This window comes from Lagopus muta, chromosome 7, assembly GCF_023343835.1.
Source record: "Lagopus muta isolate bLagMut1 chromosome 7, bLagMut1 primary, whole genome shotgun sequence".
NCBI classification, from domain to species: domain Eukaryota; kingdom Metazoa; phylum Chordata; class Aves; order Galliformes; family Phasianidae; genus Lagopus; species Lagopus muta.
In genome coordinates this window covers 30,315,552-30,328,539 of record NC_064439.1, presented here as the reverse complement: position 1 = coordinate 30,328,539, position 12,988 = coordinate 30,315,552, and the positions used below count along the sequence as shown (strand labels likewise).

Here is a 12,988-nt window from a genome sequence, read left to right as displayed (position 1 = left end):
CTGCCCCTTCCTCTGCTCCTCTTCGCACTCATTCCTCTCCACTTCTCTGTAAAATGGTTAAACCAGAGTTACCCAGAATCAGTGCTGTACAATCTCCTCAGTTTATTCCCAGGGGAATCTGTTCCTTTGCACCATCTTGTACATTTTTTCTCTTCAGTTACGTTCTCCAGTTTTCCCTGATTTCTGTCGTCTCAAGGCACTAAAGAAAAGGTATCTCTAGTTTAACCACTCACGACTGAAGTAAAATTTATGATCTAGGTTACATGATGAATAAATGAATGTCTGAAGTGTAACTCGAACTGAATGTACACACCACTCTACTAACTCTCGTGTAGAATGCCACTTAATATCTTTGGGCTCTTCTGCCAGTCATGATGTCACCTCTATGCTATGATGATTCCCAATGAATGTTTGATTTGTCTAATTTGCACTAAATCTTTGCTGATAACGTTTTTGTAGTGCTCAAAGCCATAACTTGTATATTTGAACTGTGCTGGCAGGGAGAAATTTTGGTTTTGTTGGGCTGATGTATTTGATCAAGAAACCAAAATGTTCTTTCTGATTGCTCTGGATGTGCCATGAGACTGTGAGTCCAGATGGCTGTTGCTGGGGAGTTGTTTTTGACTATTTTCTCCATGTGTTTACACTTGTTTGAGAATGATCGTGCAAACTGGGAGTTATTCATGAACCAGATGTTGAGCTTTTTTTCCCCACATCCCATCATAATGTACATTGCCCTTCAACTTATAAGCAGATGTGGACTTTGACTTTTGAACCTGAGACCATCTTTTTGTGTTTTCTATTTGATTTCTGCACCTTATCTTGTTGCAGAATTGGAGAACACTGATTTGCATTTAATGAAAGGTTTTCTTGTCCCAAGTCCATTAACTGTTTGACCTTTAGGTGTTTGCATAAAACTCATTAGCATGTTCTTCTTCATTGCCTCTTGGAAGTTCATCCAATTAACATGTAAATTAAACTAGCCCTTGATGCACAGTAATTGTTACTAAAATCCCCCCACTGGCCCATATATTAATTCAGTGAATACGAAAGATCTGATTCTTTTTTGAGTCTTAGCCAGACCTTGTTTGTTTGTTGTTTAATCATGTATACATTTAATATGTGCTGGGCTTGCTTGGTAAGATTTCCTATCCTTGCTGTCACCATTGTATCTCCAGAGGTGGTGGGATCTTTACTAATTGACTTCAGTGAGCCAGGATTTCACCATTTCCATGCAAAAAGATAAATGGGCATTTTAAATGGGGGAGAGCCTCTGTGATGCATATGGGGTGAGTGTTGCTGACACTGATGTTTCCTCTGAATTGTTAGTCAGATCACACCCTGAGGAACCTGCTGTCTCACAGCTGCCTGTATCCATACGAATGCAAGCAACTGAAGTGAAGGCTTAGAAGACATTACACATTATGGGTGTAATTGTAACTCAGATAGTATATGTATCCTGGTGGTTCACTTGTTAAGTTCTGTGGGCATGAGGTTACTTAACAAGACACATTACACATCTCCATGTATATGCCCATGTTTTTTTCCAATTTGTAAGGGTTTTGTCCCAAGGAAGTCTTCCTGGGTGTTTTACATTACACCGAGCTCTTTCTGGCCTCTGAGAAAAATAAGGATTGACATTGGCTCCTGCTTAGTTTGGATCAAGCCACTGAACCTCACCTGCAAATTTACTGTTGCAGAAAAAGAAGAAAAGAATTATTCTACCATAGCAGATTACTGCTTTGGGGAAGAAACTTACTCACTGTCATAAACGCGTAGAGTTTCTACTTAGGAATTTTAAAGCGAGGATGGTTTATTATGTCTTCATTTGAGTAGGTATTTTTGAAATACTTCAGACCTGCGTTAAACACCTGACCAGAAGGAAGATTTGTTTGTCTGAACTATTGTTTTTTTCTCCCAATAATATCAGTTGGCTTAATAAAATATATACTCTTTTACTGCAATCCCTGCTTATTTTATATTCTTAGACCATCATGGCCACAACAATCCTACCGTGACTGAACTTGATTTGACATGACATGATTGCAGTGAGGACAAAGTTAATTCAAAATATAAAGAAGAGAATTTGCAAAGAGAAGAAAAAGAGATGATCTTTTGTCTCTGGAATGTTATGCAGTAATAGCAAAAGTTGAAGGGATTGCAGTGGTTTATTTAACTCCTTGCTGGTTAAACTCTAGTTTACAATAGATCGATATTTAGTTTCATACCCTCTTCCTATACTAAATCTGAAGGAATAAATGAAAAGACAGTCTTTTACTGTTTCATCTCAAGATATTTCCATTATTGAGCTGTTTCAGTGAAATGTAGCTTCTCTTTTTTTTTCAGTGGGTAGCCATCACCCATATCTTAACAATGGCATGTCTTAGCCACACTCCAGCAAACTCTAATATAGGTCAGTGGCCATTACTGGTTTAGATAATGACATCTTACATAGTACCTTCAGTACTGAGCTGAAGATTTTCTTCATCATAAAATCTTTCTGAAGATTTTATTCACACCCCAAATATCTGTGCAACTCCCAAGTCTGTTCTTTTCTGCTTTCATCAACTGAAGAAGTGCTAATCATCTCAAGGTAGATGGTAGGCTGAAAACCACAAGAAAGGTGTTGTTTATCACACTAACGGTGTGCAAGCATTTGTTTAAACAGTCAGGAAATATTAGTTGAATATGTGGATTTTTTTGTATTACAGTTGCATCCCAGAGAGCTGGTAACGGACAGACAGTATAATTAGACTAGTAAAGACGGGAGATTTGGCATTCTGCTTTAGGAGAGTGTTACACAGATAGATTCTTTGCTGCCAGACCATCACATCCAGAGGCTGTCTTGAGATGGACACCACAGTGACCACCAAAAGTGAAACAGCAAAGAATGACAGTTTGTGAGATAATGGGATCTCTTACTTCTAAAAGCCAAATTCAAAGGGTAGCAGCTGGAAAATGTTATAGCAGCAGTATCAGTAAAAGTTATAGCTCTCCCAGTACTCACACTATTGACAGTGAAGTCTAGGACATCACAATGGAACATCACTATAATCAGTGCAAGGACATCAGCACAATAGCTACCTATGATTGCAGGGAAGAATGAAGCACAAGAGATAGGGAAAAAAAAGAGAAAAAAAAAACGAAAAAAAACCCCTTTGATTCATTGATAGAAGGAATATGAAGAAGATTCCAAGAAAGATGTGCTGTTTTTCTTGAGATAAGCTCTCTCCTTTGGAGAGGTCCTGTAGGTGCTACTCTGTGGGTGATAAGAGTTGAGCTGTTCTGTGTCATTCTGATCTTAAAGATAATCTGCTGAAGACAACTAATTCATTCCACCTCTGCTTATTTTTGAGGGAGATGTGAGAAGAACACAAGCAGTTCACACGAGCTGTTACATTATCACTGCTAGCTGCAATTTGTTTAAATTAGTTACCAGGTTTGGTAGTTACTGGCTAAATTTTATTTTTTCACTTTTAGGTCACTGAAGCAGTGAAATAAATAAAAAGATTAATGCTTCAACACATTTATAGGTGACATCTAGTCAAAATGAGCATACTTCACTGATTTATAGTGAACAGTTCCAGTTTTCATAAGTTGAAGACCTGAGCCTGAAAGAAACCAACCTTAAACCTTTTTATTTCCTCTGCGTTGTCTTTGTTTTAGCTGGGACTGGATTGTTTTCTTCAGAGTGTCTGGTATGATGCTGTTTTTTGGGTCTAGGAGAAAAAGTTGATAACACTTTTGATGTTATAGTTGCTGCTAAACAGTGTTGTATAGAGACAAGGCCATTTGCAGCAAAGAGTCCAAGGACTAGGAGGGAAAGGAATTAGGACAGCTGTCTTAAGCTGGCTGGAGGGATATTCCATACCGTATGACGTTATGCAAAAGGAATTCTGAAGGGAATAAGAGTTTGTCTTGCTCTCTTCTGCTGCTTGGGGGGCTAACTGGGCATCAATCGAGGGGTGGTGAGCAATTGTTTGTGCATCACTTGCTATGTACTTTCATATATATATATATAATATAATCATAACTACTATCTTTTTCCTTTTCCCTTAGTAAGTAGTTTTATCTCAACCGATGAGTTCTACTCTTTTTTTTCTTCTGATTTTCTCCCTCTTCCTATTGGGAAGGGGGGGAGTGAGTGAATGACGGTGTGATCCTGAGCCACCTGCTGGGTTAAACCACAGCGTGCATAATCTAAGGGAACATCCAAAACTTACTGCACCTCAGAAGAACAGAAAAATAAAACTGTTTCAGATGAATGCTTCATCAAAGCAAATAACGTATCATTAGTTATGTCTTGTTAGAACAATAGAAATGAACAGACATTTGTAACTCAGAGGAGAAGTATTTGCAGACATATGTTGTGAAGTACCAAAGAGAAATCTCCTTTGTAGCATCAAGTTTCACTACTTCTACTATTGTTTCAGTGAATATTCAAGGCAGGTCTCTCTCTCATCTCCTCCCCCACCATATTTGTGGCATTACTATATGGCAGTTGCAGTGGTCTTCCAGATCAATAATGATTCTGTTAACAGTGATCCATAGATGGCTTTCATTATTCTACCGCAGGGGAATGTGAGCATCAGTAGCTGCTGAAACCATGTACATTGTTACCACAGTAAACTGGGAGAAGCTGACAACTAAGAACAAATCTTCAAGATCTTCCTTATTTATATTTGCATTGGAAAGAAGAATCAAAGATCAAGTTCAGGGATTTTTTTTTAATTCCAGCATCAATTGTGGGTGAATTCTTGAGGCAAATCTTGAATAACCATGGAAAGCCATAATTAATGCTTTGCTAAGACCTGAAGTCAGATTTTTTTCTAGTGGTAGTCTGAATTTACATTCAATTTTTCCAAGGCTTTATTTTCTCAGAACTTTAAAATCTTTCCTCTGTGGTTGGAAAGCCCAGCAAAATGAAAAGTACATCCTTCTTAGAGCCACAAGGAAAAGACTGGTTCACCATCATTTCTTCTGCAATGCAGCGTGCTGTTGCAATTACCTAGGACTGTCTTTTGTTCCATGTTCTGCAGGTAGTCATCTTGTGAGTGTAGAAAGTACCTCGTGTTTTGCTGTGTTTATACTTCGACCTGTCAAAATGGGACAAAATTCTCTGTTTTGGACAGGACGGCTATGTATCCCTGTTAGCTGATATCCTGATACTGGGACCTGATTGTAGTAGGCAGCATGCAGATGTACAAAGAGGGGTTATCTGTGCCACAAAAGGCTTACAGCCTGGTTAGAAAACTTGTGGAGACAGGAGAGATTGTAGACTACCGGAAACCCTGGATAATGAACAAGAAGCATGAGATGGATCAGAAGCATCCAGCCAACCTGCAAGACTTTCCTCCTGTAGGCTTTCAGTTTAATAGAAGTCGCAGGAACAAAAATAAGTAATTGTATGGCTGTTTTTCATCACTGCTTTCCATGGCCTCTGAGGGAGTTGTTCTCATTTAATCTGTGCAATATCAATAAGGACCTGTTCTCCCACTGCCCTCATTTTCTACTTTATTACAGTTGATTTTTTATTTTTATTTTTTTGCTTTACAGTGTAAGCCAGTGAGTTTTTTTCAGAATTTTCTAATGACAGAATCCCTCTCAGACTTTTGCACTGATGTTTTATGTCTTGTCTTTGCAGCACATGATTGCAGATACTGTTCGATCATTGAGACATTGCAGGAATAACCAGTTTGGTGAGTAGCCAGAATTTGTTACTTGTTTTGCCTTTTTACAGCCTTAACGCTGGTTGTTGGCTATTGAATTACCTCAGTATTTTCCGTGAATCTATGAGGTGTCCTGGCTTCCAGATGCTGAGAGATGTTACTCATTGCCATGGCTTTTCACTTGGTTTCCGCCATCAGTATTTGTTTGTTTTTTTTTAATGAACATTTCATGCAGTGGCTGAAGTCTTGAAGACACTGAGATCCTCTGGGTTTCATTCACTAGGTGGAAAGGAGTTGGCTGTGTTTGTGCCCCTGACAGGGAAAATGTGCAAGTTGAGCTCTGCTTGTTTTGGATACTGGAGAACTTATGCAGAAAAGGCTTCTCTTTTCCACTTTCCACCCTGTTAGAAACCAGAGAATCTGACCCTAAGGACCCATGCCGGAAGACCCTAGCTTGCTTTGTTCTTTGCTAACAGAGCGAAAACCTTGTTTTTCTCCTCTTCAGCATTTCTCATTCTCTGCGGAGAGGTTAAACGCAGGAAGGGGACAAACACAGCACTGCTTGAGGAAGTGGTTATCGTTCCTAAGCCAGAAATACTAAACATGTAATGACTAAAACTAAGGCCACTAAAAACTCTTTTTCCAAAGAGCTTCAGAACTTTGCTGTAGCCTGAATGCAGGATTTTAGTGGTTGGAGAAAAAGAACTTGAATCTTTTTTTTTAGTTGTATTTTCAGCAGCCGTCAGCACAAAGCACAGACCCTGACAAAAAGAATATTAAAAATTTGTAGTATTAATAATGTATCATGGAGAATGATAGCTACTATTAAGAGTTCTGCTGAACACTTTGTTCTACAAAATTACCATACGTATGCACAATCTTTATTAAACAAAGGTGGCTTACCATTATGGTTTTTGTGTTATTTAGATATATATTAAGAGAAAGAATGGGAAAGGGAGAAGGGCATACCTTTTCTGTTTTTATTCTGTTAAACCAGGTGCTGAAGGAAATAGTGATTAATCCAAACTGTACCTCTAAGTCAGAATGTCTCTTATTTGCCATTATAAAGTTATAGCATTGATTCCTTTAATGATGCAGGGTTTTTCTGCAGCTTCTCTGCAAATCTTTTGTTTGTTTGTTTGTTTTTTAAGTGGTTTTGTAAACACCACAACATAAATCTGAGGTTAATACCCAAGATTTATCATGTAATCTGGTAGTTTGAAGTGCATGATTGTTATTTTATTTTACTGCAGACTTGATTTATTGTGAAGCTGGCATTTAGGAAGCAGCTTTTACAGATATCCCTGCAGGCATTTTATTTTTTGCTATATTCGTTTAGGCATGAAATGAATTCACTGAATATTTATTGAGACTTTATGGACAGTTTCCCTTTCTAGTGGGCATATTTTGCTCTCAGGATTGTGAATCTTTCTACTGCATCACCTCCCAGATTGGCCCAAGAGTGGCAGGCATCTTACTGTAGGAAAAAAAAAAATCAAACAAAAGCAAGCAAAGCACATTATGATTGCTTATGAACTGTATCAAGTGCATTAAGCATGCAGGCCAAAGTGTTTCTGGATAAGAAGCTGATTAGGTTCCAAGCAAGACTGAAATGCCTTTTTAATGGAAATAATATTTTATTTTTACATACTAAATCCTGAAAACAAATAATTGTGTTTCCAAAATCAAGCAAAGCAGCCTGAACAAATAACATAGTTCAAGCTTTTGTAATTTCAGGTGTTAATGAGAAATACAAATGTTCCTTCGTGTCTGCAGCACAGCTGCTGCGAGCCTATTCCCCGAGAACAGAAAGGTCACCAATGTGTTCTGACACAGATTTATCACATTCTCATGTTCTCTCCCACATTTCTGAAGTCAGAGAGTTGCTTGGCTATAGCTCCTGAAAATAGCTGCCCAGGAGCACCATTAGCAGCTGTATGTGGAAGCTGCTGCTTTGACATCCAGTGTTACTTACACTGCCTCAAATGGTGCTCATTAGAGTTAAGGAGGATGGTTGGTTCCTGGAAAGCTGTTGGTGTAGCTGGAGAGCATGGGAAAAAGGATGATAATGAAACAAAAGAGAGGGAGGGAATGTGTGGGTTAAGCTGATTGGTTCTGGGAGTCTTGAGCATTTTCTTCTTTAATTGATGGTAATACCATTAATGGACTAGAGCAGAGCTCTTCAACCTTTGACAGCCTGTCAGCAGTCGGCAGCAGAGGGCAATGTATCTCATCGTTTCGTTTGCCTGGCTCAATGGGTCTCAGCAGTGGATGTAGCTCTTCCTGCTCCGTTTCTGCTGGTCACCAGCACTGCTGGAAGGTTTCACAGGCAGAGAGTTCCCCAGGCTAGTGCTGGGCACAACAACTGCAGCAGAAAGTATGTGCTATTCAAGCCACCCTTCGAGTGTGAGTTGTACAGCCAGCTCCTCTTGCCTTTCAAGCACCCATAAAAGAACAGCTGTCTTCTGAGCCACTGTGGTGGCACGCTGGGGGCTTGGAGGTGCTATGCTGGCTCACAGAAATGAAAAACAGGCAAGGGTTGTCTTTCTGACTCATTCTCTTTCTCTGTTTTGTAGGCAGTGAAGTTCCTTCGAAAGAACATCATGAACTGAAGCCATACATCCACCACCTGCATGTCATCGACAACCAACAAGCTCTCTTTGAGCTTTCTCACAGGATAGAGCCGCGAGCGTGAGCGTACACAGCTTCGTATACCTTGTAACTGCAGCACTTTGAATTAAGTGAATGTTTATGCTAAGCATGTTGCTTCCCTATATGAGAACAGTTTACTGAGTTTTATCAGTAGCTCACACAACATGCACAGGAAAATCAGGCAGAGCAAGCAAAGGAGCTGCTCGCAGAGCTGCAGGGCAAGCTTGGTGCCATCCCCACTTGTCACCAAACGGAGCAGCATTCTTTGAGCTCAGGAGCTTGGTTTCTGTGAAAATACTGTTTGGTCCAGTGTAGCTTTCAGTGCAGATTCTGCCAGTATTAGAAAGAAAGGAAGCGTCGTGTCACAGCAGCAAAACATTTCCACAAGCAACATACAGCAAGTGGATTCTCAGTTCACCACAGTACGTACCTTGCTAATTCAAGGTTGCCAAAAATACTGTGCAATCCATGCAGCTCCCCTGAGTCCACCGGAGCAGCTTGTTTGAGATAAGTACAGACAACCAGGAATGGAAACACAAAAAGGCAGTGCACCAGGTGAAACTCAAGAGCCTGTCATGATCTGGAGGCCAGAACTAAAGAGTTGATACTGTTCTGGCCCCTCAAGCATCTGCGTTGTAGGATACACTATCAGAGCCAATCCACTTCTGTTGCAGTTCCTGGACACAATTGTTTGTACACCAAAAATACATTCATTTATTCCTTTTCAGTTATCTCAGATTTAGTATCAGCTCCTGCAAACAATGTGTAATAAACTGTCATAGCAGGAGCTTTTTTTATCATCTTGGATTACAGCCTCTTCTATATCTATTCCAAGGCAATGCCTAGGCTCGCCACATTCCTAACAAATCTTCCGGAAATATTCTATTCCAGCAGGCAAAATGTCACCTCACTTGCACACACTTCCAGTTTCTAAAGAGCTGGGTACCCCTTACAGGATACTAGGGAACCACCTGCATACACAGCAGGCTCTCAGTATTAGGGTCCTTTTCGATTTCACGTAGCTAAAAGTAGTTCTGAGCACATACCAAGATGGCATTTGTAATGTCCTACCTATGACTGACCTAAGCCTAAGCACCACTATCACCACAGCTCTGTTTTTCAGTATGAAGAAGTTACCCCCAAATAATCTGGTGTATGCCACAGGCAATAGGCAGCGTGCTACTCTGGCACTGGTTTGTACACAGACTTGTAGTAACAGTCCCTTTGCAAAGCAGGGAGTTGGATGCATTGCACTGCTTTGCCTTTCACTATTGCATGTGTTCCACACAAGGAAGACTTCCAAGAAGATGCTGCTTTACTGAAATGTGGGTCTACTGAAGTAGCACGCTCTTCATCGTAATTTTATCTCTGGTTTAAAGGGATTAAAGAACAGCTTTAACAGGTAGTCTGTGGGGGAATCTGTAGAATGCATTCAGTTTTCCCATCTGTGAAATATTGTATAGATCTATTGTAAAGGAAACAGATGTTTCAGAAATGTATTTGCTTGTACTTTGTTATTATCAAATCCTATATGATTTTTTGTTTTTAGAAAAAAAATCTTTTTACCCAGTGAAAAGAACAAAAGAAATAAACTCTTGCTGGCCATGGAGTAAAAATTTGCTATGTTCTTCTGTAGATGTGACTGCAGATACTGTAAATAACTCTTTTGTGCAAACAGACCAAAACTGTTCAGATGAGGACACTAGCTGCACTGGGCTCCTTTTGCAGTGTAAGAACACAAACCATGGGTTGTGTTTGCTTCTTGTTTTGTTGCAATTCTTCCTCTGGCTACAGCACTCCCCGAATCCCCACCCTGATGTATTACTTGCTTTGTTTGCTGGTTTTTGAGCTCCCCCTTGTGAAAACTCATTATGTGGCATTATTTTTAAGAGCTTGGACCTGACTGCATGCACTAGCTCATACAATACTCTACTCCACAAATTGTTTTATTGAAACATGTGGAAGAGGGAGCATAAGAAAGTACCATGGTTCACTGCATTCAGCTCTGTGATAGCTGCGGTGGTTACTGCTGATGAAGCAGCAGAGTGCCAGAGGTAAATGAATGAAATTAAAGAAGAGGGAAAGAAAAAAAAAAAAGATGACTGCTCAGGCATTGATTGGAAGGTGTGCTGAAGCCAACCTGAAGGCACCTCACTGGCTGAAGTAAGTGGCTGAGTAATGCTGCACCACTGGGCTATAGGCCAGGTTGGGTATTGGCTTTCTGCACACTGCAACTCTACACTGAATTGGGATGCTGTCAGCCCAACAAACTGGCAGAAAACCAGTTTGAAGTCACACAGCCTGCACTAAGCACAATATCTGTGTTAAGGCTATCTGGGCTATTTAAAACTTGATGAACTGATTTTCATAGTGGCCTTTCTTATTTGAATATAATGTTATGGTCTGAAGGCCCAACTTTGGTGCATCAATCTCACATTGAAAAGATGGATCTTCCGACTGTTACCTTAAAAGAAAGGCAAATAATGTAAATCTAGAGATAATCTGTAACAAACAGAGTCTTCCTTCAGCAACTGAAGTATGGCAGAGCTGAGCTGCAGTCAGGCAGGCACTTTGAAGGGTGGTTGGCGAATGAGGAGTAAACCCTGTGAATGAGATGGGGGCCCCGCAGTCTCTGCCAGTGCCCAGCACAGGTAATACTGTGAGTTTTAAGTCATTCTTCCCTCTCCAATAACACATTTGTGTTACGTGGATAAAATTCAGGAATGTTCTGAGACACTTGTGGTTAGGTACTCAGCCTATTTGCATCAGTAGCTAGGAGGAATAATTAGACAAAACAAAGGAAAAAGCTTCCATGACACATTTAATTCTAGCCCCATCTGAGACAGAAGTTAACTCCATTTGCATGACACTGGTTTAAAAAAAAAAAAAGAAAAAAAAAAAGAAAGGAGGGTATTGGAAACAATAAGATGTGGCTGTAAACTGATACAGAAAGATGTAAATAGTAAACATTTTAGCAGAGTAATATTTATTTGCATAGCCTATTTATTGTCATTGTGTTACACCGTTAAGAAGTACTGGGATGAAGTCAGTGGGCTGAGGAAGAACACCTGCTTGTTACGTTCTCTCTGAGTGCCATAATGCTGTCAGCTTGCATTAAGAGTAATAAAATAGCAAATCCCAAACCAAGGTGTTTACCTAACTTCTCAGGGACTACAGCTAGTAGTTATCCACCGCTATGGGACTCAGTATGTATGAAATAATCTGATTTACCAGAATCAACGTCGCCAATGTTTTCCTTTTCATCTTACATGCTTGTCTGCCTCTGTACATATTAATTGTATTGTGTATTTATGAGAGCTAGTAAGCAATAATTTATATGTCAAAATGGCCAAGCAATACAAGGTTAAAACTTGTAAAAGCAACTGTTACGTTTATCTTGCATTTTCCAGTGTTTTTTAATATTGCTTTTCAAAATATAAAGACTAATGAAGCTGGGCTCTGTGCCTTCCTGCCTCTCACTCACCCTTATTGTTCGTCACTGATGTATTTCATACTCACACTTTCCATCATGCAGTCCTGAAACCCCTCATGGCACTTGCAAGGGGAATGCAGCATATATCAGGAGCCTGATCCCACTCAAAGCACTGCTCCAATGGGTGGGACTTGCTAATGCTGATACATTCTAGGTAGTTTCAGAAGCAGAGATGTTAATGGGGTCTCAGCTGTGCCTTATCATCATTGCACTGAGAGGGGCCTGGAGCTACTGTGAGAAGTCCCTGTGGGAGAAGGAGGAGTAAACCTGTCTTCCAATCCCCCAGAGTCTGCTTATCAGCACTCGATCCTCTTAGTGAGGACAGGAAATGCTTTCCCCTTGCTTCAGCTGTCCTTGCTGGTGCTGCTTCATTTTCCCCTGTCTTCTCTCAGCTGTCTGCAGCAGGGAGGATGAATTTTAACTGGGATAATTAAGACAATGCAAGCTCAGAATGTTGACACAACTCTATAATGTTGTCTAATGATACTTTACGGCCAGGCATCCTTTTCCAGGCCCGGCTGTGCTGAAGACTTTATGCTCCCAGCTGTTGATTGCAGTCCCTCCCATGAGATCATTTCTCCCTTCAAATCACCTCAGGAGGCCTAGGGAGTATTTCCTAACCTCAGTTAGGAGTTACTTCAAGCCCTGTGTAGCTGCACGCAAACAGGTAACTTTGCACAAAAGGCCTCTTCTTCCACCCCATTGGAACCATGGAAATGTGTAGGGTGGGTGCTTACAGCTGTGGGAAGGCACAAGGAAGTGAGTGGGGAATTTGTTGGGGCACTGCACAGCCCTCTGTGCAAAGCAGGGCTGACTTCCACGAGGCAATTGCTCTGTCCTATGCAGAAGTGATTCCTTCCTCTCCATATAAGAGGGAGCTCAGCCTGAGAAAATCCTCCTCGATATTTGCTGTTCCATATCTCAGCAAGTTTTCCTGCCACACTGGGCACATGCCCTGGGTCATGCTCTCTTCTGCCACGGGAAGGGCAGCTGAGTACATGCAAAGCCAAGCTCAAGAAAGCAGGAGGAACAAGCAAGGGGCATCATCTTGAAAGCCTTGGCAAGCAGATCTGAAGGGTGCTGCTGACTCTTTCCAAGTCCCACTTCCCCAGTGGGAATCCTCAGGGTAAAGGCAATCCTTGTCCTTACCTGCCCACTTAAAAAATAAAAACAA

At 40.7% G+C, this 12,988-nt stretch overlaps 1 protein-coding gene across 7 annotated transcripts in view; it reads left to right on the top strand.

Annotated features, from left to right (window-relative positions):
• RAPGEF5 (Rap guanine nucleotide exchange factor 5) overlaps positions 1-11,232 on the top strand; it is a 149,382-nt gene extending 138,150 nt beyond the window's left edge. For all 7 annotated transcript variants that reach the window (XM_048950566.1, XM_048950565.1, XM_048950564.1 and 4 more), the window contains 2 exons: positions 5,645-5,699; positions 8,246-11,232. In XM_048950566.1, coding sequence (XP_048806523.1) covers positions 5,645-5,699; positions 8,246-8,364 — 174 coding nt within the window. In that variant the 3' untranslated portion in view covers positions 8,365-11,232. The remainder of the gene's footprint in view (positions 1-5,644; positions 5,700-8,245) is intronic.
• Positions 11,233-12,988: the final 1,756 nt, after the last annotated feature.